This window comes from Eucalyptus grandis, chromosome 11, assembly GCF_016545825.1.
Source record: "Eucalyptus grandis isolate ANBG69807.140 chromosome 11, ASM1654582v1, whole genome shotgun sequence".
Classification (NCBI taxonomy): domain Eukaryota; kingdom Viridiplantae; phylum Streptophyta; class Magnoliopsida; order Myrtales; family Myrtaceae; genus Eucalyptus; species Eucalyptus grandis.
In genome coordinates, this window is record NC_052622.1 from 45062255 (window position 1) to 45088669 (window position 26415).

Consider the following 26415-nt stretch of genomic DNA (forward strand, 5'->3'; position numbering starts at 1 on the left):
ACTACTCAAGAATATCTCGAAATCAAACTAAAAAAAAAAAAAAAAAAAAAAAGAATTTATCGAAGACCATAATAAAATCGTTATTAATCTTTTCAACGGGTGATCGGGTCGGGCCCTCAGAACGGGCTTTTCCGGCCGTGAGGGCCGAGCAGGAGAATCATAAAGACGAGACCTTTCAGTTCACTCGCTCTCTCTCTCTCTCTCTCTCTCTCGTCTCGCTTGAAGCCCCTCGCCACCTCCTCCTCCTCCGGCGGCGGCGACGCCCCGGCCGGCGAATCCCTCCGGCATCCCGCCGTCGCAGAACCCAGCGCCCTAGGACCTCGAGATCGAATCGAAGCAGAGGAGACGGAAGAGGAGGAGGAGAAGAAGAAGAAATGAAGTTCGAAATCGAGGACGTGACCGTCTACTTCCCCTACGACAACATCTACCCGGAGCAGTACTCGTACATGGTGGAGCTCAAGCGCGCCCTCGACGCCCGCGGCCACTGCCTCCTCGAGATGCCCACCGGCACCGGCAAGACCATCGCCCTCCTCTCCCTCATCACCAGCTACGTCCTCTCCAAGCCCCAGTCCCCGCTCAAGCTCGTCTACTGCACCCGCACCGTCCACGAGATGGAGAAGACCCTCGCCGAGCTCAAGAAGCTCCACGACTACCAGGTCAAGCACCTCGGCCCCGCCGCCCGGATCCTCGCCGTCGGGCTCTCCTCGCGCAAGAACCTGTGCGTGAACCCGAGGGTCCTGTCGGCGGAGAACCGCGACTCGGTGGACGCCGGGTGCCGGAAGCTCACCGCGAGCTGGGTTAGGGCTTTGGCCGAGAAGAACCCCGGCGTGCCGACCTGCGAGTTCTTCGAGGACTACGAGAGGGCCGGGTCCGGGGCGGTGTTGCCACCCGGAGTTTATACGCTGCAGGTCTGATCCTTGATCGGTTGGTTGGTTTCTGTCATTTGTGTTGAGATTGGCATTCTGTGATCTGGATTCTGGATGATTGTGATTGTGATTCTCTTGGTGATTCCCTAGTGCTTTAGGATGTTTCTCTATCAGTTGGCACCTGTACGATTTGGAGTAAGCTTTTGTGTCTGAAGATTGAAGAGGGCAATAGACTTTGAACTGACCGTGTGCTGATACCTCTTTTGATTTTAAGGAATCAAATTTGCATCTTGACGTGTTTATAATGGTTCAAGGTACAGTTTTGGTTTCAGGCCATTGTCTTTAGATTTTGTACCTTATGTTATAGGCAATTATTCAGAACGGTAACCTTTTAATTAGTTATTTCTTGTTTCATGAACAAAATATTGCGAACGCTTATTTGTTATTAACTCTTCGCATCTTGTAATTTTTACTCGTTTTTTCTTTGTCTGACAAATGCTCTGCAGACTTTGTTAATAGGTTTTATTTAATTTTTGCATTATGCACATATATTTTTGCCTTTCTGGTATTTGGCCTGTCTTCTAGTTAATGATCTCCCCTAACTCTTACTTTATATATTGCGACATTGAGTTGAAGCTAAGCCGCATACTGCACTTGTGGCAGGATCTGAGGGCCTTTGGCAAACAGAAAGGATGGTGTCCATACTACTTGGCTCGGCATATGGTGCAATTAGCAAACGTTATTGTGTATAGTTATCAGTACTTGCTTGACCCAAAGGTGGCTGGCATAATATCAAAGGAAATGCAGAGAGAATGTGTTGTGGTGTTTGATGAGGCGCATAATATTGATAATGTATGTATTGAAGCACTTAGTGTTTGTGTGAGGCGACAAACACTTGAAGGGGCTACAAGGAATCTTCATCGAATGGAGCAGGAGATTGATAGGTATGCACAATTTCTATTGTGTCAGTCGTAGTAGAATGTCTTTCCTTCAGTGGAATGTTAATAATTACAGTCAGCTGTTCAAAGCTAAATCATCCATCTGGTTTCTCTCTCTCATTGTCTCCTTCTCATTGTACATCATGAACACCTGGTTTCTGTGTGCTTATTTTAAAGGAAAAAGATGTGTATTTTGACTCTCAGATTTATCATCTTTGTGAAGAGTCTTGGTTGTTCTCATTCACCTGCTAATAATTTTGATGCATTGGTAGTCACAAATCTTAATGTTTCGCCATTTTGTTGCAATACTTTTTAATTAGCCCCATTCACCTAACTACTACAAAAATCCTCTTGAGCACATTATGATTTTATATTACGATTTTAAATAGTGATAATGAATAGATGGTGACAATTAATTGTCTATGCTCTGTGCAGTAGCAGTTGAGCTCTAGTTCTTTCGTAAGTTGCATATCTGTGAAAATATTGATAATTGGCTTTAGCTCAGCGTTTTATCTTGAGGGGGTTACTCATACATGGGGATCAACGTTATTTTATATATAGAACAATTTATGTGCTTCACTGGAACTTTTAGCCTGATGATGCAATTAACTTTGGTTTCTCTTGAACTGTTTGATATGGTAGAAAGGTTCAAGGCCACTGATGAAAGTAGGCTGAGAGCAGAATATCAGAGGCTAGTTGAGGGTTTGGCACTGAGAGGAGACTTGCGAGGTAAATGAGGATGCTAATCTATAAAGTGCATTCATAGCCCCATTATTCAGCAATGTTCTTTTTATTTATGGCTTTCCCTCCTTTTATGCAGTTAATGATACCTGGCTTGCAAATCCTGCCTTGCCTGATGATATTTTAAAGGAAGCAGTGCCAGGGAACATTCGCCGAGCAGATTTTTTTCTACGTGTCTTACGTAGATTTGTCCAATATCTAAAAGGCCGTCTTGAAACTGAGAATGTTGAGAAGGAAAGCCCTGTTGCTTTTGTTGCCTCTGTTACTAATCAAGCCGGAATCGACCAGAAAACGTTAAAGTTTTGTTATGATCGCCTCCATTCTCTCATGATGACTCTAGAAATAACTGATACAGATGAGTTTTTGCACATACAAACGATATGTGATTTTGCAACACTTGTGGGGACATATGCCCGTGGCTTTTCTATTATAATTGAGCCTTTTGATGAGAGAATGCCAGATGTCCAGGATCCTGTGCTGCAGGTTGGTTCTGTTCTTTTAATTTTCTCCTTTCCCTTTCTTTCAAGGGAGCGTGATTCTTGGCCAACTGCAATTATATTGAAGATGGTATTTATTTACCTTTACACAACCTGTGAAATGTGTTGCTCAAAAGCCCTTTCAATTGTTTGAATTTAAGCCAATTGCATGAGGGATCTTGGATGAATGATGTGTAATGACCATTTGTCTTCTATTTTAAATTTTTACTTATGCATGACTTGCTAAAATGCCTTTTTCTTCTTGGTGGTTCAACATTATCATTTTAGTAGGTTCTCAACCTCCTGGGCTGCTGCATATTTTTCTCATATATGACACATTCTGCAGGATATTCTTGTGTTTCATGCAAGCACTTGATGATTCTCGCTCTCTTTTCTTTCTACATATGTTTATCACATTGAAAATGTATTCTCTGTGCAATTGCAGCTTAGCTGCCATGATGCGTCTCTCGCCATCAAGCCTGTATTTGATCGATTCCAGACAGTCGTTATCACATCTGGAACTCTCAGCCCTATTGATCTATATCCTCGTCTTCTGAATTTTAACCCAGTTGTTAGCCGGAGTTTCACAATGTCCTTGACAAGAGACTGCATATGCCCAATGGTTCTTACTCGTGGAAGGTAGATATGTCCTAATTTTAGTATTCATGTAATTTAGCATATAGGTTGAATGTGCATTGTGCTCTTCCCATCCTAGCGATCCAGTATAGGGCTTCTAGAAAGGCAATATATGTTCAAGTCTTTTTATATACTACTTTACAGTTTCGAATGATTTATTTTATTTGCAGCATGTTTAATATTGTTCAATTATCTTTCAGTGATCAGCTACCAGTCAGTACAAAATTTGACATGAGAAGTGATCTCAGTGTTGTAAGAAACTATGGGAGGCTTTTACTGGAAATGGTCTCTGTTGTTCCCGATGGGATTGTATGCTTTTTCGTTAGTTACTCATACATGGATGAAATTGTCAACAGTTGGAATGAAAGTGGGATTTTGAAGGTGAGTATATCTTCTTTTTACTTGCTCCTGTAACTCCCATTGTTATTTCTATCCCATTTGTATTTGTTATATTGTGCTAAAACAGGTAGAATCTATAATCCTATGTTCTGATGGTGGCAGGAAATAATGCAACATAAGCTTGTCTTTATTGAGACACAGGATGTGGTTGAAACTACACTGGCTCTGGACAATTATCGCAGGGCTTGTGATTGTGGGAGAGGTGCTGTCTTTTTCTCTGTTGCCAGGTATTAGTCTCAGCAGAAGACAAGAACATCAAATTTGACAGTATCGCTGGAAAAATATTAGATGACCACATATTCTGTTTGTTCGGCATTAACTTGAAGTTCCCTCTTTTGTGTGTTTGTTTTGCCTGCCTCTTCACTGGCCTAGAAGGGGGTTGTTGGTGAAGTGTTACTGAAGTAGATTATCATTTTCCTAAATACGGTTTTTCCTTATATTGCAGGGGTAAGGTAGCTGAAGGAATTGATTTTGATCGACATTATGGTAGATTAGTGATCATGTTTGGTATTCCCTTCCAATATACCCTGAGCAAGTGAGTTTCATTGTGATCTTTTTTTATTGTGACAAAATGCCTTTAATGTCCATGGTCTAGTTGATGAATGGTATCCTGAACGCTTCATGGTATTGCAGAATATTGCTAGCACGGTTGGAGTATCTTCGTGATACATTTCAAATAAAGGAAGGAGACTTTTTAACTTTCGATGCTTTGGTAAATCTCTTTATATTTTTATTCATCGAATCCTTCTTTGGCAGCAAAAACACCATTTTAAACAATGATAATTGATTGAAACAGAGGCAAGCTGCTCAATGTGTGGGCCGAGTTATCCGGTCGAAGGCTGACTATGGCATGATGATATTTGCCGACAAAAGGTTTATAATCTTATATCTCCTCTGGCTGTGTAGTTTTAGTCTTCAATGAAGCTGGGCAAGCTTTAGGTTGTCTCTGTGTGATTTGAGTCTTTTAGAGTTTAGGGTAACTCATAACCTGTAGCTAGTGGAGATTGTATTGCATTCATCTTTTGTTTATGCTGTTCTTTGCATTTTGATTTGATGGTAGTTACTAATTCTAACTTCTTTCTCCAGCCTGGAAATTGAAACCCGTCAATTCTTGCAAAGTTCTCTTCTTTTTGGCTCCACTTTGATGTTTGCTGTGATAGCGGAAATGCAAGGACATTTGAGCGTGATGCAACTAGCTTAGTGATGCACCCATTTGATGACATTTATTTAAATCATGCAGGTATAGCCGTCATGACAAGCGTTCTAAATTGCCTGGGTGGATATTGTCCCATCTACGTGATGCACATCTCAATTTGAGCACTGACATGGCTGTGTATATAGCAAGGGAGGTACAACTTCATTCTTGTTGGCACTCCTTTCTAATGTCTCAAATATGCATGTATTGTGTTTATTCCCCCCACCCTCATCCCAAAAGTATAATAAATAAAAAGAGCAATGAGAGATTGGTGACTCTGATGGATGAATCATGTGCACCAGCTTACTCTCCTTGGTCAAAAGAAATTCAACCTGCAATAACAGCATCTTGCTTATTGCCTAGGGAAGCTCTAGGGTGTTTCAGATATAGATCATTAATTTATCTTGTTGCCAGCAGCCATGAATTTGGAGGATGCATTATGAAAGGATGTTAAAATGGATTGAAATCTGTAAAATTTGGATGGAAGTTGTTTCAATGTGCACTATGCTTAATCCTTATTGACTGGGCGTTGTGTTAGGTTAAATCTTCTTCATGTATTATTGCAGTTCCTTCGGAAAATGGCACAACCATATGATAAAGCTGGGAGTGGTGGTAAGAAAACCCTTCTGTCGCAGGAAGACATAGAGAAGATGGGTGACGGCAGCTTGAACGATATGTTGTATTGAGAAGTTATCATCACCTGCTTGTTGGTTCCATGCATACCCTGTGATGGCAATCTTTGTTGAAGCATGTGGCCATGATGGTATTTTTTGAAGCCAATAGTGTAAGTAATAGTTTGGAGAGAAATGAATTAACGGAGCTTCATTACCTAAGAGAGAGTTGAATCTTTTGGTGTCAAGGCAGAGATAGTCTTGGAGTTATTTTTGTGTACAACTGAGAGCATGGAAATGTGTTGCGACTTGTTCTTGTGAGTTTCTCTGTTTTGTTTTAGTTGCTATACTCTACATGATGTTTTGCGTTTTCTGCTTGACTTGCTGGATCCAGGCACTTAACTTTTCTTTTCCTTGGGGCTGGGTCTGATGACTGCTTTTGTAGTCCAATCTTTTGAATAGATCATTCCATCTGCTTTGAATGACCAACTGGTTTATTTCTTTGCACGGGGATATTGCATTGCTTTTTATTTGCGTGTGAAATGCTCCTTTCACGCGATTTGGGAATGTGGGCTTAATTGAGGGTGCAAAAGCTAGTCAGAGCATACCGCTTGACCTCAATATTGAAAGCTGAACCCACTGGTTATTCATCGACACGATCCTTTCAACTGTGTCATATCAGGGACAAGCGCTTAAAAGAACAAAAAGCCGTCGCCCCGACAACAATTATTACAAAGGATGAGTGTGGGAAAAGAATTTGTTGAATTATCAATTTGGGTGTGTCAAGAAGCCGTGAGTAGAAATAAAGATGGACAAAGACAAGAGCCTACTGTTAGTAAGGTTAATGTCCCAAAAACTGCTCGTTTTGCATTCGCCGGTTATGCGCCACAGATATGAATCGATCAGAAGCTTTGGCTCTGTGGCAGGAAGGTGGCAGGATTGCAGGCTGAAAAGTCTCATCCCATTTTCATCTTAATTTGGCACGTAGTGTAGTGAAATAAAAAACGTGGTCGAGATCGAGATTTATATCTTCATGATCGAATGACTGATAATTTTCCAATAATTCTCGATTGGCCATATGCTTATCTTGGCATTAGAAAATTACAAGAAATGGGATGGTTGTTGATCACAAATAGTTAACTAGACGTCGACATGGGCATGCCTTGCCAGTTGCCATACATGGGTATGTCTTGCCATTAGCATAGCATTCGCCACGCATTTCTCAAGTGTGGAGCCAAGCAAGTAGAGAAAACGGAAAGCCGAAAATAGTTAAAAGCAAGTGCCGATATAATTGACAGGATCTAATCCCAAATCATTGATAGGTTACTAATAGTCTAATGCATACCAACATCACTCGTATCTAAACTAAAAATTAACTTAGATGGCATCCATATTTGTTAAAATGCCGGCTAAAGGGATGAAGGAAAAGCTCAACCGAGAAAATTAACTCAGTGCTACTGCTACAACACGTGGCAAACACCCACTTCTCTGCTCAACTACCTCATGCCTAACATGATCAACGGCCCTGATTAAAGCTTGAATTCAATCATTGAAAGGGTACTGCTCGTACCTCATCCCGCAGTCCGCCAGCACCGCCCGAGCTCCGATCCGGCTCGCGCAACCCCCCAGCATCGCGTCCTTCGCCGCTCCCAGGCACGTCCCGCAGTCGGCCCGGGTCAGGTTCCGGCCGCACGTGGCGTGGCCGTAGGCGAACGCGTTCGGGTACGGCGAGATGTTGGCGTAGCCGTAGCCCTCCCGGGCCGGCGTCGCCGCCTCCAGGTCCGCCGCGACGTACGCCACGCTGGCGGCGAAGGGGTCGCCGGCCGTGTAGCCGTCGCCATTGCACAACACCTGCTTCACCGTCGTGTCCGGCGCGGCCCGAGCGGCGGCGACGCCGAGGAGGAGCAGCAGCAGCGACGCGGCGGCGACTGCGGGGGTCGGTTTCAGCGGAGGAATCGCCATTTCCGGCAACCTTTACTGTTTCGGCGAGACTCTCGGATCTCCGTTATCGTGGGAAGTAGCGGGGTTCAAGCTTTAACATTGGGCTCTCAGAAATTTCGTTTTTTTATTCGGTCGTCGCTTTTGAATTGGTCGGTTTTGTCTGTTTTCTGGCTCCTCGTTCCGTCCAACGTCGTGGTCTGTTCGAGAGGTTATGGCGAATGCTTTTCTTCTTGGACGCATCGTACGATCCGCATTATAAATCGCTCCCTCCAAATTTTAAGAAGGCGGCCAAAAAGAACAGGAGATCAAGTCGTTCAAGAGCCATTTTCTTTCAAGGAAAATTCGTCGATTGCACAAGAGAGATGTGCGCATTGGGAGCCGGTTATGATTTGCCTGTTTTCTCACCTCTGTTGTTGACGTTAAATTAGTTGATGCACAAAATATATGAAATGCCAAGTCAAAATACTTATAATTCGCGCCCCAAGAAGTTGATTGAGCGAGAATTGGGATTGAATGCAGTGAATCTCGCCTGCTGCTTTAACGGGGGGGGGAGTCTTACAGGATTCATATTTGTTTGTTTATTCTGAAAATGGGGAAATATAAATATGAAGGTAAATTTCGTATTATTGGGCTGAGGAGCTAGAGTTGGAGTATACGTGGAATTTACAAACATTGCAATGCAACGAAACGTAATGAGTCCAGGCCCGAAGAAAAAATATGGGATGAAAATGCGGTGAGCGTGGATCGAACACGCGACCTTCAGATCTTCAGTCTGACGCTCTCCCAACTGAGCTATCCCCGCAACTGTTGGTGAATCTCCCGTGATGAACTTAATATATGGTTAACCGCCCAACTTCATGCCCTCCACCAACCATGAAATGTATTTACTTTTTGGTGGGTGGTGAAGGCCAACCGCAGGAAAACAATGCTAAAGTGACCCGAATGTTTCCATGCCTAGAGAGTGAAACCTACGAGTCTCGATGCCTTTTTAAGGACGTGCCTAACCATGATTAGGTTTAATTTTAGAAAGAGGAAGCAGCGGTCGGTCTGGTCACACGCTCTTTGAGTCCTAATTCACTACTTGGAAAGTTCAACTAATCTCTCACGAAACTGAAGCGGACATGTCAACCACCCCACCAAACCCCAATCCGAAGCTATTAATTAGATCCTGGTTGGGATCACGAAAGAGACCGACCAACAACTTGCCACTTCATGCGGTTGGCACCATAAAGTCCTAAAGTCCATGTGTTTTATGTACACTTCGGTTGACCCAAAAGAGAAGGATGGCGTAAGAAGAGAGAGAGAGAGAGAGAGACAGAGGATACAATCACGACAGATAATGCCAGAATTATAGAAGAGGAAAGGCATACGCCTAGTGGCCTACAACACGTTCCATGACCATCATCAAGCGAGCACCTTCGCTTGATGGGCAATGCAGAACCCCACCGAGGGATTCGCTGTGCGTTAGAATAGCCCGTGTTCTCAGATCAGACGAGGGAAAAGTCCCATTAGAGAAGGAATTCGATTTTCACATTGGAAAGAATAACAAGGAGAAATTGGTTTGAAAATTCAAGAGTACGAAACTTGGGTCTATTCACATTAGTAAGGATACAATATAGGAGGTGTTAGAAGATCAAAGGGTACAAAATTTTGAATGTCTGTTCAGAGCCTCTTGGAGACATCCGCTAAAAAGAACGAAAAGACTTGTTCATTCACAAGATGTAGTAGTACCAGAGTGTAGCGAATGCAGTGATGCCGCTCAAGATACAAAGCCGATCTAACCTGTTCTCGTTTCTCATCTTCTCCTCTCTCAACTCACTTTGCACTTTCGAGTACAGGTAACACGACTCCAGAACTTCGCTGTAATTTTTGCTTCGGCGACAGCTCAGCGCTCCCTTCAGAATAAGCAAACTGTTTCTTCCGTTGACGTGGGTGCCTTCCATGTCCTCCAGCTGCATGCTCAGCTCGGTCAACTTGAGTGTTGTGTGGACGCCTTCTCCTTCCATACGAGTCATCCTAAACTTCATAATCAGGACGCACTCGACCACCTGACAGGGAAGAATATCCTTTGCGGAAAGGACTGATCCAAAGCGGATCACGAAATCTTTGTCCGTGGGCCAGTGCCTTTGCCCGCCAAGTGGGCTCCAACTCGCAAGATTAGCAGCTTGCTTAGCTTTTCTGTTGACGATGATCCAACTGAGCCGGAGTCCATCACGAAGTTCTTGCCATAACTTTCCATCCTTCCTTTCTCTCTCCATGGATGTAACCGGGGGTAGACCATCAGAAACCGAAAGAGTGACTTCATCATCACGATCATTGTCTCTAGATGACGGATAGGTGAGAAGATCGACCCGGAATGGACAATTATAGAACCACCCATTGATGCCATTTGCGTTAGGAATTCCCCACAGCACTTTCGAGCATACTGGTCGGTCTTTATACCTAATATCCACTAAAGAGACAAAATCTAAGGGTGATATACCCTCAGATTCATCCATATCCCCATAATATTCGGCCTCGGTCCATTCTTCAGAGTCCTCCAGATATTCATTCCGCTGATACTCAGTGACTTCTTTATTTACAATGAGAGGGAAACAATCCGCATAGAACTTCTTGAACCCTCCAATAGATGATATTAAGCTTTTGACATCCTCCCTACCGGTTGATGGCCACATGGATGAGCATACATTTTCCCATAATCTCTCTTCTCTTGAAATAGAACAAAATGCAGCACAAGTACATGCAGCGCTAGCTAAGGTTGGACCATCAAGGCGCCTCAGTATGTCGTAGAAAAGATCATTGCTCAAAGATGTCATACTCTCCATTTGTGCAGATGAAATCGCCATACCGTTCTAGTGTCTGATAACAAAACACATACAAGTAATATGTAAACCCCACCTTTCTTTTATCAGTCAAAGCAATTCATAGTGGTATCGAGGGGATGCCAACACATTAACAATATCATTTACAAGCTAAATAGTCCACTGGAATAAGGAAAACATATGTGACTTATGTACCCAAAATTCAAATTAACAAGGGAAGAATCCCCAATTTTTATAATGTCTCTCAGAAAAATTGAAAATTCTCCAATTTCTCATTTTCCGGATCAGCAAATAATTTGCTAGAGGTCGCAACTATGTCATCTCACTCCTCTTTACTAGCGCAACCAACCAACCAGGCTCTCAGCTCTTTTTTCCAGACTTTAAAGTTACCCAACGAACACCTACTACCATTGAGATCAGATCCCAAAGCATCCTAGACCAGCCATTACTAAATAGCTATGCCATCTTTCTTAATTGAGAAGTTGAGCATTTACTTTCTACTGGCCCCTCACCAATTATTGCTCCGTGAAGATAGCTGGTTATGATTTTTCTCCTTCAGCTCAAAGAGAAAGGTACATTAATTCCATTCGTGAACAGAGATATAGGCATGTACAGACAAGATTCGACCTTTCAAAGCCGCGGTTCCCAGGAGGAAAAGAATTTTTTGTTTTTTCGCTTTCAAATGTCAATCATTCATCACCACGGCGCTGACATAGTAGGACAAACATAGATAGACGATAGCTTCTTCGAACCCGAATTTCCGAAACTCCGAAGCATGTCTCAGCAAATAATAACCGAGTCATCAGTTCACACTAGTGAGGGAACTATTCCCTGCCATCCCTGATGCTACTATCATTTCTAGATCAAGTGTGCACACGCGCGGAACGCTAAGAGGCTCTTCAAAGAAAGAAGAAGTCGATACTCTCCTCAAACCACAATTTGAATCCGGGCACCTTGTTCAGATTTCTATTCCACATTCCAAGTCATCAAAATAGTGATCTAGATAGCAAGCGCACAGTGACATAGCTAATTCCAGAAGAAACAGGTGAGCATGAATTGACCTCTAGAGGGTGATCAACTACCTTCATCAGTACCCAACAAATTGTAAAATCCAGAAGAAAAAAGCGAGCATTTCCATCACTCCGAAGACTATCTGCCAACAAAAGGATGATCTAACAGCAAAATCAGCAACCATGTGAAGGCGACAGAGCGCTTCAGCCGCCGGCTTAGCCAGACCGGACCTCTATCGATTCGACCGCCAAGGATCACGACATATAAACGATACAGTGATCACAACACAAAGAACCAACGCGACGTGCTTCTAGCAATTAGAACCAATGATATAAATCTCATTTTACCATGCCAAATCCAGCAAACACGGCAATCCCATATACTCGACGAGGACACCCGGGTACGACAACGAGAAAACGAGACGAATCAGAATAACACGAAGAAAAACGCACGACCTATTTGCGGAAATGCGCAGTTCAAATCAACGAACCTCATGAAGAAGAAGAAGCAGCTTCTCGTCCCCGAACCATGGCACGCGCGAACAGAATTCCGGCGAACGGAAGACCACCGACCGACCAAAAGTTACGTCTCGAAGGTGAAGAAGGACGACTGCCCACGAAGGAGAGAAGCCGGCCGCCGAGGAAGGAAGAAGGCCGGGAGGCGATGGCGTGGCCGGGAATTTATGGAGGAGAATATGTCGATCGGTTCGAGAGTCACTCTCTCTCTCCCTCTCTCTTCTCCGGGTGCTAGGCCGCGTCCTGTTCTCTTGACTTGACTGCCAGATTTCGGACAATATAGTCGGCAACTTTTCACTGTTACCCCTTGTTTTTTTTTTTCCACCCCCGGAAAAGTTCTGTCTCTCATTTTCAGCCCCTGAATTTCTGTTCGTGTATCAATTCAACCCCCCAGTCGCGAGCACAGAATATTATTTTTTACTCAAAAATTCCATCTTGGTGAGCCGGGTCCATAGCTGCACGTGGATCCACGTGACGCTTCATGATTGGTCCGGGATCATGTTGACTCGCCAGGACCATCTAATATTTTCTTGGATTCAGGTCATAATAGAGGCCACGTCGGATTTGGCTAACCTGGGATTCAATGAGAAATAATCCCCTCGTCACCGTCTATTGTCCTGTGCGGACACGTGGAGGGAAATGGCACGCTAACGAAGATTAGGTACCAGCTTTTGGCTCACCTGCTATTATCACTCCACAGGTCTACCAGCAAACATAAAGAAAGGGGTTAAAACAATTTTAAAAAAATTTAACTTAATGACAATTGGTATGCCTCTCCTTTTACCTTTTTTCTTTTTTTTGAAAGACCAGTAAAATTTTGAGGTGACTTAGGTGACCTAATCAAAGGACAAGAGGCCTTGTCAGATGTCACCCTAGCTGTAAAATCCACATTTATGGGAAACAAACTGGTAGTTGTGCGGTCTGATCGGTTTGTTTAGCCAGAACACATTGTTCTACAGGGCAGTTGCTTTATTACTAATATACCCTTTCGGAACAATTTGCTAGTTGTTTCAATGCTTTAGTTACGATGGTAATATATACTTGATAACAAGGGTTATAATCGAGTCGAGTTAAACAGTCCGTTTTTCATGTTATACTCAACCTTTGTCGAGCTTGATTTTCCGAGCTTGACTCGAGCTCTGATGAATTTTCAATTAGGTCAAAGCTCAACTCAATTTGATTCGATTAATCAAAAACCTTTTTAGATTTATAAGTGCACGTATAGTTTGAAAACTTTATAACTTTGTGTGCTTACTTATCACGATAAGTGCGTGTATAGTTTATGTCAACTTAAACATTTCATCAAACTCATGAGCTAATTGAATTCGGTATTTTTCAAAACCGAATGAGAATTTATTAAGTATTCCTGAAATTCAAACTTGACTAGAAATAAAAAATAATAATAATTTAATGACAATCAGTATGCTTCTTCTTTTCCCGCAAATTGTTCCTAATGGTACGCTGACGAAGATTAGCTACCAGCTCTTGGCTTACCTGCTATTTTCACTCTACCGGTCAACCGGCGAGCATAAAGAAAGGGATGAAAACCATTTTAAAAATTAATTTTATGACAATCAGTATTCTTCTTTTTTTTACCTTTTACGTTTTTTTTTTCTTTTTTCTGAAAGACCAGTAAAATTATGGGAGGACTTAGATGACCTAATCAAAGCACTTGTCAGACGTCACCGTAAGTTGTAAAATCAACATTCATGGGGGAACCAACTGGCGGTTGTGCAATTTGACCGGACTCGTTTCGTCAAATCATATTGTGTTACAGAACAATTGGTTGACTGCTAATGGACCCTTTTCGGAACAATCTGCTAGCTGTATCATTGCTTTAATTATGGTGGTAATATATACTCGATAATAAGGGTATCATCGAGTGAGTTAAGTACGTACAATCATCTCATGCTCGACCTTCATCAGACTTAATTTTATGAGGTCGAGCCAATGAGCTCAACTCAAATGAATTTTCAATTAGATCAAAGCTCCAGTCGAATTGATCGATTAATCAAAAATCTTTTCAACGAGAGATTGAACTCGAGCTCGAATTGTGGTGATATAAAATAATTGGAAAACTTTATAACTTCATATGAGTGTTTATCTTGATAATCACTTATATTCATCTGAAATATTTCATCAGACTCACGGGCTACTCGACTCCAGCATTTTTTAAAATTGAACAAGCATTCAATAAGTACTCACACTATTCGAACTTGACTCCAAATCAGAAAAAAATTGAGTAGCTCGCGAATTTTGTAGACTTACTCCTATCTCCGTTTGAAAATACATGTCTCACAAGTGCGATATGGCTCGATGGAATAGTCTTGGAATCTATGACAGTGACAAGTTACTCATCAAATGTCTTAAGAAAATTGAAACTCCATTTTTCACGGTTGACATTAGTATTGATGAAGAAGCTATACCAAGCAATCGCATATACCTCCATTCGTCTCAAGAGTCGAGAACCGAATTCGAATTGCTATACCTATGCAATTTATCGAGTCACGCGCCTCTGTAACGACTGATGCACACGACACCAACGACCAACTGTGTCGGACGAAAAATTAATCGGATACTCAAAAGAGTCTGAGAAAATCTTCGATAACAGCTCCCACGAAACTCAAATTGGGGAACGACCACCCGTGAAATTTGCCCTTCTGGGCGCATGATCCAACCCAGCAATCACACGTTCGATGCTTGTCGGCTAAAGCAGAAAACACGAACGCATCGCACGCGTCGCATAATCAAAGAAGATCGATCACAAGAAAATACACGAACGCTCGACTTTGACTCTACTATATCACGCAATTCAACCGAAGAGAAGATTCAGGAACAGCGCAAGCGATCCCCCGCTAACGCCAGAGAACAACGAGAAAAACAGGAACAACAGATGGTTCGACTCCGTTAAAACCCCCCAGAAGATTTTTCCCCCTATCGATTCCGATGGCTAGCCTCTAATCGGTAGCTAAAGAGAGCAGCTATTGAAATTCACAAGACAAAGAACAGAGAAAGAGATTCCTTATGCCGCTCAGAGGTCGGCGGTGGCGGCCTGGGGAGGCTTCGCCGGAGGAGAGGCGTCGTCGCCGTCGCCGTCGGGATCGCGAGCCGGGTCGGACTTGTCCATGGCGCCGCGTGCCCGGTCGAGGAGCGGCTTGAAGGCCAGCTCGATGGCGAGCCACCCCAGGGCTAGGGCTCCGAACACCACCGCCGCTCGCTTCGTCCCCTTCCCCATGTCCTTCTCGCTCTTCTTCTTCTTCTTCTTCTTCTTTCGGCTCGCGTGGAGGTTTGAAAGATTTGGAATTTCGAACGAGAGAACCTTTTCCCGAGTCCCGATTCTATTTCTACTTGAATCGAAAGGGTCGGAGACCAACAGACGTTCTAATTCTTACTTAGCTCGTAAGCATGTCTCGTGCGTTCTTTCAGTTGACCCCATGCGAGAGAGACCTTCGATTAAAAAAAAAAAAATCTTCTTTTTTATTTTTTGGGATTAATTTGATTTGAATTTGATTTGAATTTGATATTATAGAAAAAAGGGTTAGGAAAGGAAGTTTATGAATATTTTATTAAGTTCACTGCTGATATAATTTATTTACTGAATTATCGTATGCACGAATAAGATCGTATCGGTTCTTTCTTTCTTTTACTTACCACCGTATCAAAGCAATTACACCAAGTAAATGACGACAGAATGCGACTTCGATCGCTTTCTAGATTTCCCTCAACCATGAGACGAACGAACCTGGCAGTTGATACCAAATGACCGGCTTACAAGCAACGAAGCAGTCTCATCTAGATATTTTCGATTGTAATTTGTCCTGTTACTTCGAGCATCAATTCTATACGGAATATTCTTGCTTGATGATCGCTCGGATTCGTAACATAAGTGATCGGACAAGAACAACAACAAAAACTCATAAATGGCCGATGTAGTGCTAAGCAAGAAGCGTTGAGATCAGGACAGAATTTTCGAAAAGGCGCATAAAACAGCTGTTTCCGATAGCATATGATATGAGCAAGCGGCAGGCATTTGTAGCTATCCCCCAGAATAACAGCCAATCTTTCACATTCATGGCAAACTTCTTCACCAGAGGCCATCATTCTGGAAATGAATGCCCCCAATAGGCCTCGCTAGAATACCATGACAAATGCTAGTCCGCTAGTGAAGAATTAAACGTTCGTCAATTTGATCCACAATACCAGACTGAAAATTGCAAGTAACTTCAGATGCAGTTTTAAGAATTCTACCATAAAACTCTGACTAGAGTACAGTGTCGCCAAGCTTTTCCAAGTCCAGAGAACCAACACCTCTCTCCTGCAACACCCTCAGTTTCTACACAACCTCAGAGATACAAAAATTATGAAACTGTGGACAGCAAACTTAACGCCCACGTCCACGCCCACGACCACGTCCACGGCCCCGTCCTCGTCCCATAGCCCTCCCTGCATTAAGCAATCGATGTCAATGCTTGACAATTCATATCAACGTTCCGGTCCATACAAGAATTTAAGATAGTAGAGAAAAAGGAAAGTAAACAGTTCATTCAACACCGAGAGAAAGATTGTGTCTGATACCAGCAGTTGGTTTCTTCGGTTTGACCCGAGGCGTCTCTTCCACCAATAAAGTCTCAAGATTTATACTGTCTGGAAGAATGTAGTAACGAATATTATTCCCCCTCACACTCAGGTGATCCAGAGTCACTGGGTTTTTCCCTTTCAATGTGAGTTTCACAGTCTTGAGATGTGTGTTCATACTAATATCAACACCTACAAAAATTATGCAATACGCATCAAGTTCAACACACATAAGCTATACTTGAATCAAGCGCACAAAAAGTTTCAACCCAAATTTCTCAAAGGCAAACTGCAGTTGGTAGAAACGACGTTTACGCAAAAAGATATTGCTCAACGGAGCCGCATAAATAACATGCATCAAAGGCACGAGAATGGAGTTGAAGATGTACGTGCCCAGACTTCGTGTCTAAGTAAGCTCTTTTTTTTCTTTTTCTTTTTTCTTTTTGGGTCAAAATAATTTTCAGGTTGAATTAAGAGTTAAAAAGAATCGACACATTATAGATGGGAATGCGGTTTGGCTGAAAGGTGTGGCGCCTCTATCTATTGGCTTCCATGAGGTGCCTGGCTGTAATCCCAGCCTTTACGTTCCACTTCCAATTTCCAGAAGGCATTAGCCAATTCAGCCTGGTTGCACTAATCACCAGTCTACCTTTTGAACCGTGGTCCAAAGCGGTTTCGTGTTGAGCTATCTACCAAACCAGATAGCACATTGGTCCGGCTCCATATTCAACTCATGATCAGACAGTCTGATCAGGATTTGAAAACACTGCTTAAGGATGATCACTAAGTGCCCAAATAAATTGTGAAATGGACAAGCGTGTAGAAAACCTCTCAAACAAATTAATAGCTGCACTAAATGCAAGCTCAGCCATATCGACATGTGAATGAGAGAGGGACAGAGAAACCTGAGAGAACTTTACTATCAAGAGAGAATAAAAAAAAGCTAAGAACATCTAATTATCGACAGAAGTTCCGATAAGTCTACAGTAACAAATCCATGAAAATAACCGAATTATGTCAACCTTGCAGCCCTTTCACAGGAGTGAAGCTTCTCTTGACGTGCATTTGGGCAGGAAGACATGCAGTTTTAGATTCTACCAAGCTTAACTTGCAAAACCCCTCAATGGTCAAAAAATTGAGCTACATCAAGAACAGTCCATGATTTATGGAAAAGCCAGTGGCCAATGACCACTCGTATCTCCATGGATGTTCCAGCCATACACTTGGAGATCAACCTTTTCTTCTTCCAACCAACCTTAAACTATCAACACCAAGAGCAACGAAATTGGAACTTTAATCTTGGTCCAAATTAAACATTCCTAAGATCACATTTAGTACAACTCATTACTATGTCAGATCGGATTTGACATTATAGAATCTTAGAAAGAGCCACAACTACATAAAAAGCTTCAAAGAACAGAATTCTACATAATTGCGAATGGACTACTCAGTGTTTGTCTTTATGTCGATGAATCATTGTCAAGACACAGTAGAGTTCCATCCCTCAAGGCATTGCCACCGCATATGTGGAAAAACCATATAAAAGCAGTGAATTCAGGCCATAAGCATCTGGAATGAAATTAATGGTTCACCTAACAGACACTGATAATTCTTTTATTGCAATGTCACTCTCTATGGATGTTTTAAAAGCATTTCAAGAAACATGGAGAAAGAATTTCAAGTCAAAATGCCCCCCAACCTATTAACTAGATTTCCCTTGAACCTCATAAGCAAAAACCAGCTCATTCTGCTACAGTTTTCATTTCGCCATCCAGAATATGCAGCAAAATATTATAAGGTACTCCCAAACAGCCGAACCACCAAAGCCCACCCTCACTCTCTTGTCCATTGTGTACCAAAGTCGTGTAACTCAGTAGTCAGTGCTTTTCAGACACTTACCATTTCTCAAGTGACAGTTTTTCCATTACTAAATTAGATCTTGCTTTTTTTTAATTCTTGAAAGAGGTGCACCAAGCGCTACCATACTCTACATCAACCACTTTCAATATCCAACAAACCCATCATGCTTCGTGCTTTGCTTTGGGTCCATCTTAAAAATAACTTGAAGTCGGTTATTTAGGTTTGGAACAACGCTATATCCAATTTTCAATTGCTCTCCTCCATCGTTCATCACCCCAATTCAAACAAGCCATTACAAGTGTAAGTCCTCCACAATCATTCTTCCCTCTTCCTGTGGTTCATTTCTCCTTGGTACCAGAATTTAGAGCAAGCAAAGGTTATCTACTTGCCTATCAGAATAAGAATACAAGGTCCACCCACATCCATTTACATCCGTCACAATGTAATCAAACCAAGACAATTTTCTCCAACCAGAGTAATCCCTACTCTACATAATTGGGCAGCCAAAATCTAAACTTTAGCACAGTGACGGATGAAGCTAAACTTTCTGCGGTCTGATTCCTGTCTGCCCTCGACGGATTTTGGCTGCCAGATTACGTAATTCTGAGTGCATTCATGCAGGATAACAGTTGTCACATAGATCAGCGCTCTTCAATGCATCTTTCAGGAACAAATTCAACAGAGACTAAACTTTAGCACAGTCAAGGCGACCACTGTGAATAGAGGGTAGGGTTTAACAAAACCCTAAAAACCCAAATCAGAAAGCAAAGAGCAGGCAGGGGGAGAAGAAAGGGAACCTGTGATGGTGCCGTGAACCACAGTCCCGTTCTTGAGCTCGATGGAGACGGTCTCGTTGTTCAGCTTCATCAAAAACCTGCTCGTTTTCCAAAGCGGAACGACAGGAAAAAAAAACCAAAAACCAAAAAAAAAAAAAACACATATAAAAAGAGGAAGAGCAGAAAACGAAGAAATGACACAATCAGAAGTCGCCATCGGAAGACCGACCTGACGAGCTTCATCGCTGCGAAGAAGACGGACGCTAGGGCTCACTGGCCAAGAGCGAAGACGAGGCGAAGCAGAGAGAGAAAGCGGACTCTGTTTGAGCGGGCAAGGAAGGCTGATGATGTCGTCTTCTTACACGGTTCGATCCGACCGCTCTAGGGCTCGCTGCTTCCCCCCCTCGCAAAGCGCCGAAAGCTTCTTTTCCAAATTTTCCAAAGGTGAGCAATTAGGCGGGCCGGGCCGGTCCGGGCTTGGGCCGGGTTCCGGGACATTACCGGATACCCATTGCTGACCATATCAAATTGGATGACTCGGATCGGTCCTCCATTTTTTAGCTTTCCCTTTTCTTCCACCGAGCCCTGGTCTACCTCCGTCGCAAGGTTGCGACCGCCAAGCGTTGACCGAAGAGCGGCGACGGAGCATGCGATCGGGCAGACATCCGCGAGCTAGAAGGCAGCGACCGGCTGGGACGAGGCGGGGCTGGTGATGGAGCGATGGCGGAGTCAATGGTGTAAATGCATACATTGGAGGAAAAATATCTAGAAAATGGTATTTTGATTTAAGTCCATAACTTCACCATTCAAAGTTACTTTCAATTTTACCGGATCCCAATCAAATAAAAATTATCGTATTCCAACGTGTGTATAAAAAACATAGTGAGAAATAATATATAACCCATTGCACTAGCTAAATTTTGTACCGATTGCTTATCTAGTTAAGGTTTTATATAGATATAAATATTTTAGAAGAAGAGGAAAAAGAACAAATAAGTGGATAATATCTATTTAAAGGGTTGTATAAATGGTCAAGAATTTGGATCTAATGTGCTTGAACAATCTAAAGTTTAGGATGACCCGTGTTATTAAAAAATAAGAGGATATTTAGATGCTACAATATTTTTGGTGAAAATAAATGACTTTTTATATATATATATATATGCATAGGTACATTGGAATGTAAATCTTAGAGATCAAATTAAAGTAATTGTGTGATCATAAATCGATACATTGCAACTTGGTGCTTGAAACTATGCTCTAACTCGACAAATTACATAAAAAGTTTCCTACTCAAGCTTGATTCAATGAAAGATACTCCAACTTGAATAACAAATAATGTTAAGTTTTTTTTTTTCTTTTTTTCTTTTTACGACTATTAAATAGTTTTGGAAAAGCTTTACTAGAAGAAAAAAAAAATTGGAAAAGAAAAAATAATAGAAGCTTGATAAAGCTCAAACTTATCTAGGCTTGTGAGCTTGTCGAGCTAAATATCGACGAACTTGAGCTCAGTTTGGCAAGATATTTATGTAGTTCTAGCTCCAATTCAATTCGAAATTAGACGAGTTGGTCTCAAGTGATCATCAAGTCAAGCTTGATATACTCATGAGTAAATTTGCCCAAGCCATTTACAATTAAATGGGAAATATATCCAAAAAATCTAAGCTTATTGTATTTTTTGCCAATTCAATCCAACTGATGATAGCATAACAATCACAAGTGTTAAGTGAGCCGTCAGTTAATGCTAGCGTAGCACCAGTTGAATAGAGGGAAAGATTTTATTTATTTATTTATCATAATGCTAGCATAACACCAATTGCCTTTTCTATGAATTACATCTTGTGGTTTACATGCTGCCATCACTTGCAATAATAATGATGACCATTAATTAAGGGAAATTTGTTTGGTTGAGCATTTCCAATGAGCTTTGGGCCCCCAAAGCCCCTTGGGGAAAATTTTTAGTGTTTGACAAATTTTTTGGAAGCTCCTTTGCCCAAATATGAGTATTTGGAATGCTCAATGCTGAAAGCTGGGGAGGGGCAGCATTGGGCATTCGGCATTTCGGAAATGCCACGACTCTTTATTCATCATTTTTCTTCCCCGTTGTCTTCTTCTTCTTCTTCTTCTTCTTCCTGGCCACCGAGCTTCTCCGGTAGCCACCGCCGCTACCGCCTGAGGGTCGCGCGACGCCGGTGACCACCGTCTAGGGAGTGCTTTGCGACGCGCGACCCGGGCGGCGCGAACCTCGGCGGCGTCGCCGAGGTCGAGTGAACCCCGGGCGACTAACCGGTCGACGCCACCGAGGTCCGCATCGCCCGAGGTTGCTCGGGAGGTCACGTGACCTCGAGCCACAGGATTTGGTGGTCGGGAGGCTAGATCGCGCGGACGCGGATCGGCCTCCGACCTCAAGTGCCACGAGGTCGTGCTTCCGAGCGGCGACGCGTCGCTGAGGTCACGCGCCCTTTGGGTTCGTGTGACCTCAGGCTGCCAGATCTGGCAGTCCGGAGGCCGGATCGAGTCGCGGACGGCCGGATCAGCCTCTCGCGCCTCAGTGCACCGCCGACCACCGGATTTGATTTTCATTTAAAAAAAAAAAAAAATTAAAAGCAAAAGCCCATTTGGAATAAGTTTTGTCAAACGGTATTTTTGCACAAGCAACTTTCCAATGCGGAATTTGCCAAAGTACCGAGCATTCTCGAAAACCCCTTTATCCTAAAGATATTTGCATTTACCAAAGGCATTTCCCCAAAAGCCGAACCAAACGGGCCCGTTTCCATTCAATCCTAAATCTTTTAATTTTACAAATTAAATCCTCAATATTTTACATTTTGCCAATTAAGTCTATCATGCCAATTTTGGTCAAAAATCGTTAAATAGATGCTAGGCGTCCTATGTGGCGTAGCGAGTTAAGATGAATAATTTTTAATAATTTTTTATTCATTTTATTTTCTTTTCATTTTTCTCTCTTTCTTCTTTTTTGTCCCTTATTTCTCCTCTAACTGGTTAATGAGCCTCAAAGATGGTTGATGACCAGCCAAAAGCGAGCGTTGCCGTCCTTATTGGCCTCGCTTGGCAATTAGCCAAAAGAGGAAGAAGGAAAGAAAAAAATCATAGAAAAGGAAAAAAAGACAAAAGGAAAAATAAAAAATAAAAAATATATTATTACAAATTGTGAAGATGGCATCGTCTATGTCAGCTATTTTTATTCAAAATTGGACAAATGAATTTAATTGAAAAATTGAAAAGTATATAACTAAGTTGGCAAAAGTATAATAAATATAATACTTTTTAAATAATTTTCCTGGATTAAATTGACGGGGTTTCATTCAAGGACCATGATATTTAATTCCTTGCATTACTTTCCGAATTTTATGTTTTAGCAATAAAAAATCACGATCTTGTATATTTCCCATGTGGGTCAAGGGATTGATTTCGCACGCAGACTACGTGAAACGGACCTTGACTTCTCGCATTTATTGAGACCCTCCTTCGCCAATAGGGCCTGCATGTTTTTATTCCTAAAAAGTGTTTCTGGAACACTTTTTTGTTTTTTGGTTCTTTTGTTCCTGGAACACAAAAAGAAAAAAAAAAAGAAACAAAAACAACTTATTTCTTATTCCAGAAACAATTTTGAAGAAACGTTTCTTCTTCTTCTCTTCTTCTTTTTTCTTCTTTTTCTTTCGCGGTCGCTAGCCTCGGCCATCGAGGGCCGGCGACGCCGTCGAGGTCGGCGACCTCGCCGGAGCCTTGCCGGCCCCGCGAGGCCGAGCCTCGCCGCAGCGGAGGCCCAGGCCCATCGGCCGTCGCCGGAGGCCGGCCGAAAAAAAGAAAAATAAAAATGAAAGGAAAAAATGAAAAATAAAATAAAAATATTAAAAAATTAAAAGAAACAAAAAAAAGAATAAAATTTACCAAACGTGTTTTGTTCATTTTTTATTTAGGAACAAGTTTACCAAACGCATTTTTTTATTCAAAAATTGTTCTAAGAATTAAATACTTTTTTTTTTTTTTTTTTAATTTACATTCTAGAACAGAAAAGAACAGAAATAAAAACATGCGCGCCCATATAGTCTTGTCACGCGTGGGTCATGTTAAGAAAACCCTTCTAAACAATAATCTCGACATTTCATGAAAATAAGACTGGAATTAGAATCGTTATATAGCAGTTAGTCCATCATTAATTTGATAATTATGCCTGTTCACTCTCTTGAATCAGTGGTGTATGTACAAAGAAAACGTACGTTGTTGAAGTATGCCATAATGATTCTAAAAAAATCATAAGTAATGACTAGATCTAACTATTTACCAGAAAAAAAATTGGACTCCGAAAATCTCTCATCATAAGAATCAATATATATATAGACTTATAGTCTTGTCTAATGTATTCTCTATGACATATTTTTTTTTTAAAGGAGATATTTGCAATATATTGTCTAAATCGATAAATTGGACTACGAAAATCTCTCATCATAAAAATCAATATATACATATATATGTATATTATATGTATACATATATGCATATATATATATATATATATAGACTTACAGTCTTGTCTAACGTATTCCCTACGACATATTCTTTTTAAAAGGAGATATTTGCAATATATTGTATAAATCGATAGATTAATTTTGATACATCCAGCATTATTCATATTATAAAATTTTCACTCCTTGATGTTCAAGTATCTTTACAAGAGCGATCTCACCCATTTAAAAAACCAAAAAACAAGAAAAAGAAAAAAGAAACCCAAGAAATATTTTTCGGGCCAATTTATTGCATATTATATTTCCCGAGGACGTTTATTCCAAGTAGATAATTAAACTCGCGTGCAATATAATGCACCAACCAATTCAAATCTCATAGTAATTTTCATGCACTGCTGGTGAAGTTAAAATTGGCGCACGTAGTCTGCCTTCCCAGCAGAGTCGAGCTGAACCCAAGCCTCGATCTCGCGAGGTCGATCTGCACCAAGTTGTCCTGCAACTGGTACCCTCCGATCACGACCGACGTCCTCGGGCTTGACCCTCCGTCCACGAACCTAGGCACAGCACGTCCTGGCTCACCTGCACCATCGAGTTCGACCCTGTGATCGTCCACACGACCTGGTCGCTCTGCAAGACCAAGTAGATGTACGGCACTGCCGGCCCAACGCGCGTGCTCAGTATGTTCGCCGAGCTGAAGCAGTACTCAAACGGCGATACGGCCGATGCCCTAGTGATGTTCATCGCCGTGACTTCCTCGACGAAGGCCTCGGTGAGCGTGGCGAATATGGAGGACTCAAGGACTGTGTAGGGATCGACGGTACTGATCTTGGTGCCGCCATAGCCGTTGCCGTCGATCGAGAGGAGGGTCGAGTTTAGGGATAAGTTTCTGTCGCCGACCCTGATGGAGGTCACTCCGATGAAGTACTCCGATGAGGGCTCGCCCTGGGAGTATGCCGAGGCAGTGCTCACAGGGTTGATGTATAGCGGCGTGTACGCGAGCGATTGCGAAGCGTCGATGTTGGGGAGGAGATTGTAGGAGCTGTTGCCAAAGAAGATCACACCATTGGATGTGGTAGACGACGAGAGGCAGATGGCAAATTTCCGGTCGAAGCTGAAGGCAGAGGCGAACTGCGAGGGCAGAGCGATCCTGGTCCTTCCTAGGCCAGCCATTCCTTCAACGCCTTTAGCCAGGCCACCCAAGAGAGAGCTCGGGGCACAGGCAAAGACGAACCGGGTGACATTGACGGCCCGGCCCGGGTTGGACCCATCGGTGGAGTTCACCGAAACTAAGTCAGTCGCGACCTCGCCTCCGGTGGCGGTGTGCGTGACGGTGTTATCCGGGATGACGCCGCACGTGTTGTTGTTGCAGCCAGGCCCGGCAGCAGAGGAGCAATCGCCACACCCGCTGGCACGGGCGAGTGAGCACACGGCCGAGCCACAACGGGCAGGGCGGTACGTCGAGGAGACGTAGTTCTGCTCGCAGTCGACCCAGAGGAACTGGCCACCGAGGTCAACGACAAGGGCGACGGGGACGAGAGGGGTCCTTTGGGAAATCCGGGTTACGTATTGGAGGGTGGAAGCATCTTTCGAGACCGGCAGCACGAGGGCCTTGGGGCGAAAGGATTGCTGGAGAGAGGGAGCGGCCGCGGCGAAGAAGAAGAGGAGAGAGAAGAGAAGAAGCATCGGATGGAGGAAGCCATTGTTAAGGGGATGACGGAGAAATGCTCTGGTAGAGAGGAAGTTTGGTCATGGGTATTTTATAGTTGTTGCTTGCGTTGCTTGTGGCGGTGAAGTTTCTGTTGCACAAGAATCATTAATTAATGGAAGAATGAACTGTACAGATTGATTCTATGGTTTTATATGCGGCGGATAAAAGATGCAAACAACTTTGGGTGATTACCTTGAAAAACCCGATAGCGATACATAAAAATTAACCTGGTATCTTTGTGACAAATTTATTTCTCCAAAATCAACTGATGACGTTTGTGAGCAAATATATCTTCCGTTAAATTAGATTAATATCACAAAAAATTAGAAAAATTGTATAACTATAACAAGCGAGAGAATAAAATCCCAAACAACTGCCGCATGTCTTTCAACTTAGTAATTTGACATCAAAATTTAACAGAAACTAATAGATGATAAATTTGTCACAATTATACCGGTTTGTGGTAAATTTGTTAAAAGGTATATAAATTTAGAGTTTTTGGTAGTTAAAAAATTAGTTTAGGATAAATTTGTCATAATTGTACCGATTTTGGACTTTAGGTATTAACCCAAGAACTTTCAACTCTTTGATTTGAAAAGCTTCGTCTATAATTATATTTATATCGTGTGATGTGCTAATGTAATATCATATGATTAATTAAATATTTTACTCATTATGATTTTCTTGAAATTATGAATGAAAGCAAGATTCGCTCATCGGGTTTACGATACGCCAAAGGCAATTCGCTTGACCCAGTAGACTCCTTCATAAAATGCCTCTTCCATTGCCGGCCGGACAGAGGCGGTGTGCTGGGGGCGGAGCCACCGCAAGAGAGGCTGATGTCAAAGGTGGCAACTC

At 42.4% G+C, this 26415-nt stretch overlaps 5 protein-coding genes, 1 non-coding gene and 1 pseudogene across 6 annotated transcripts; 1 reads left to right on the plus strand and 6 right to left on the minus strand.

Moving 5' to 3' along the window:
- Nucleotides 1-184: 184 nt before the first annotated feature.
- On the plus strand, nucleotides 185-6347 carry LOC104426669 (general transcription and DNA repair factor IIH helicase subunit XPD). Its single transcript, XM_010039799.3, has 12 exons — nucleotides 185-908; nucleotides 1530-1810; nucleotides 2451-2533; nucleotides 2625-3028; nucleotides 3467-3660; nucleotides 3858-4038; nucleotides 4159-4283; nucleotides 4502-4591; nucleotides 4690-4768; nucleotides 4853-4929; nucleotides 5297-5405; nucleotides 5818-6347. The coding sequence occupies exons 1-12, from the start codon at nucleotides 375-377 to the stop codon at nucleotides 5935-5937; spliced, it is 2277 nt and encodes a 758-aa protein (XP_010038101.2). The 5' UTR covers nucleotides 185-374; the 3' UTR covers nucleotides 5938-6347.
- Nucleotides 6348-7404: 1057 nt separating this feature from the next.
- On the minus strand, nucleotides 7405-7824 carry LOC104426670 (antifungal protein ginkbilobin-like protein). The gene has a single exon (XM_018864988.2). It carries the CDS (start codon nucleotides 7822-7824, stop codon nucleotides 7405-7407), a length of 420 nt encoding a protein of 139 aa, XP_018720533.2.
- Nucleotides 7825-8532: 708 nt separating this feature from the next.
- TRNAF-GAA lies at nucleotides 8533-8605 on the minus strand. Its single transcript has one exon. It is a non-coding gene; the product is annotated as a tRNA-Phe (tRNA).
- Nucleotides 8606-9359: 754 nt separating this feature from the next.
- LOC104426671 (F-box protein At2g27310) lies at nucleotides 9360-12406 on the minus strand. Its single transcript, XM_010039801.3, has 2 exons — nucleotides 12127-12406; nucleotides 9360-10662 (listed from the first exon to the last, which is right to left on the minus strand). Exon 2 carries the CDS (start codon nucleotides 10647-10649, stop codon nucleotides 9516-9518), a length of 1134 nt encoding a protein of 377 aa, XP_010038103.2. The 5' UTR covers nucleotides 10650-10662; nucleotides 12127-12406; the 3' UTR covers nucleotides 9360-9515.
- Nucleotides 12407-14770: 2364 nt separating this feature from the next.
- Nucleotides 14771-15558, minus strand: LOC120289617 (outer envelope membrane protein 7-like). Its single transcript, XM_039304777.1, has one exon. The coding sequence runs from the start codon at nucleotides 15384-15386 to the stop codon at nucleotides 15183-15185; it is 204 nt and encodes a 67-aa protein (XP_039160711.1). The 5' UTR covers nucleotides 15387-15558; the 3' UTR covers nucleotides 14771-15182.
- Nucleotides 15559-16200: 642 nt separating this feature from the next.
- LOC104426674 (small nuclear ribonucleoprotein SmD1a) lies at nucleotides 16201-19770 on the minus strand. Its single transcript, XM_010039803.3, has 4 exons — nucleotides 19592-19770; nucleotides 19384-19460; nucleotides 16727-16918; nucleotides 16201-16594 (listed from the first exon to the last, which is right to left on the minus strand). Exons 1-4 carry the CDS (start codon nucleotides 19603-19605, stop codon nucleotides 16533-16535), a joined length of 345 nt encoding a protein of 114 aa, XP_010038105.1. The 5' UTR covers nucleotides 19606-19770; the 3' UTR covers nucleotides 16201-16532.
- Nucleotides 19771-24106: 4336 nt separating this feature from the next.
- Nucleotides 24107-26342, minus strand: LOC120289958 (annotated as a pseudogene).
- Nucleotides 26343-26415: the final 73 nt, after the last annotated feature.

Bases quoted from the DNA above. Each gene is read 5' to 3' on its own strand.
- LOC104426669 (XM_010039799.3), top strand. From the start codon at position 375: ATGAAGTTCGAAATCGAGGACGTGACCGTCTACTTCCCCTACGACAAC. The intron at 1,811-2,450 runs GTATGCACAATT...TATGGTAGAAAG, and splicing joins ATGGAGCAGGAGATTGATAG to GTTCAAGGCCACTGATGAAA. The intron at 4,284-4,501 runs GTATTAGTCTCA...CTTATATTGCAG, and splicing joins GTCTTTTTCTCTGTTGCCAG to GGGTAAGGTAGCTGAAGGAA.
- LOC104426670 (XM_018864988.2), bottom strand. From the start codon at position 7,824: ATGGCGATTCCTCCGCTGAAACCGACCCCCGCAGTCGCCGCCGCGTCG.
- LOC104426671 (XM_010039801.3), bottom strand. From the start codon at position 10,649: ATGGCGATTTCATCTGCACAAATGGAGAGTATGACATCTTTGAGCAAT.
- LOC120289617 (XM_039304777.1), bottom strand. From the start codon at position 15,386: ATGGGGAAGGGGACGAAGCGAGCGGCGGTGGTGTTCGGAGCCCTAGCC.
- LOC104426674 (XM_010039803.3), bottom strand. The intron at 16,919-19,383 runs GTTCCCTTTCTT...TAATTTTTGTAG, and splicing joins GGTTCACGGCACCATCACAG to GTGTTGATATTAGTATGAAC. The intron at 16,595-16,726 runs GTATCAGACACA...TGCTTAATGCAG, and splicing joins ACCGAAGAAACCAACTGCTG to GGAGGGCTATGGGACGAGGA.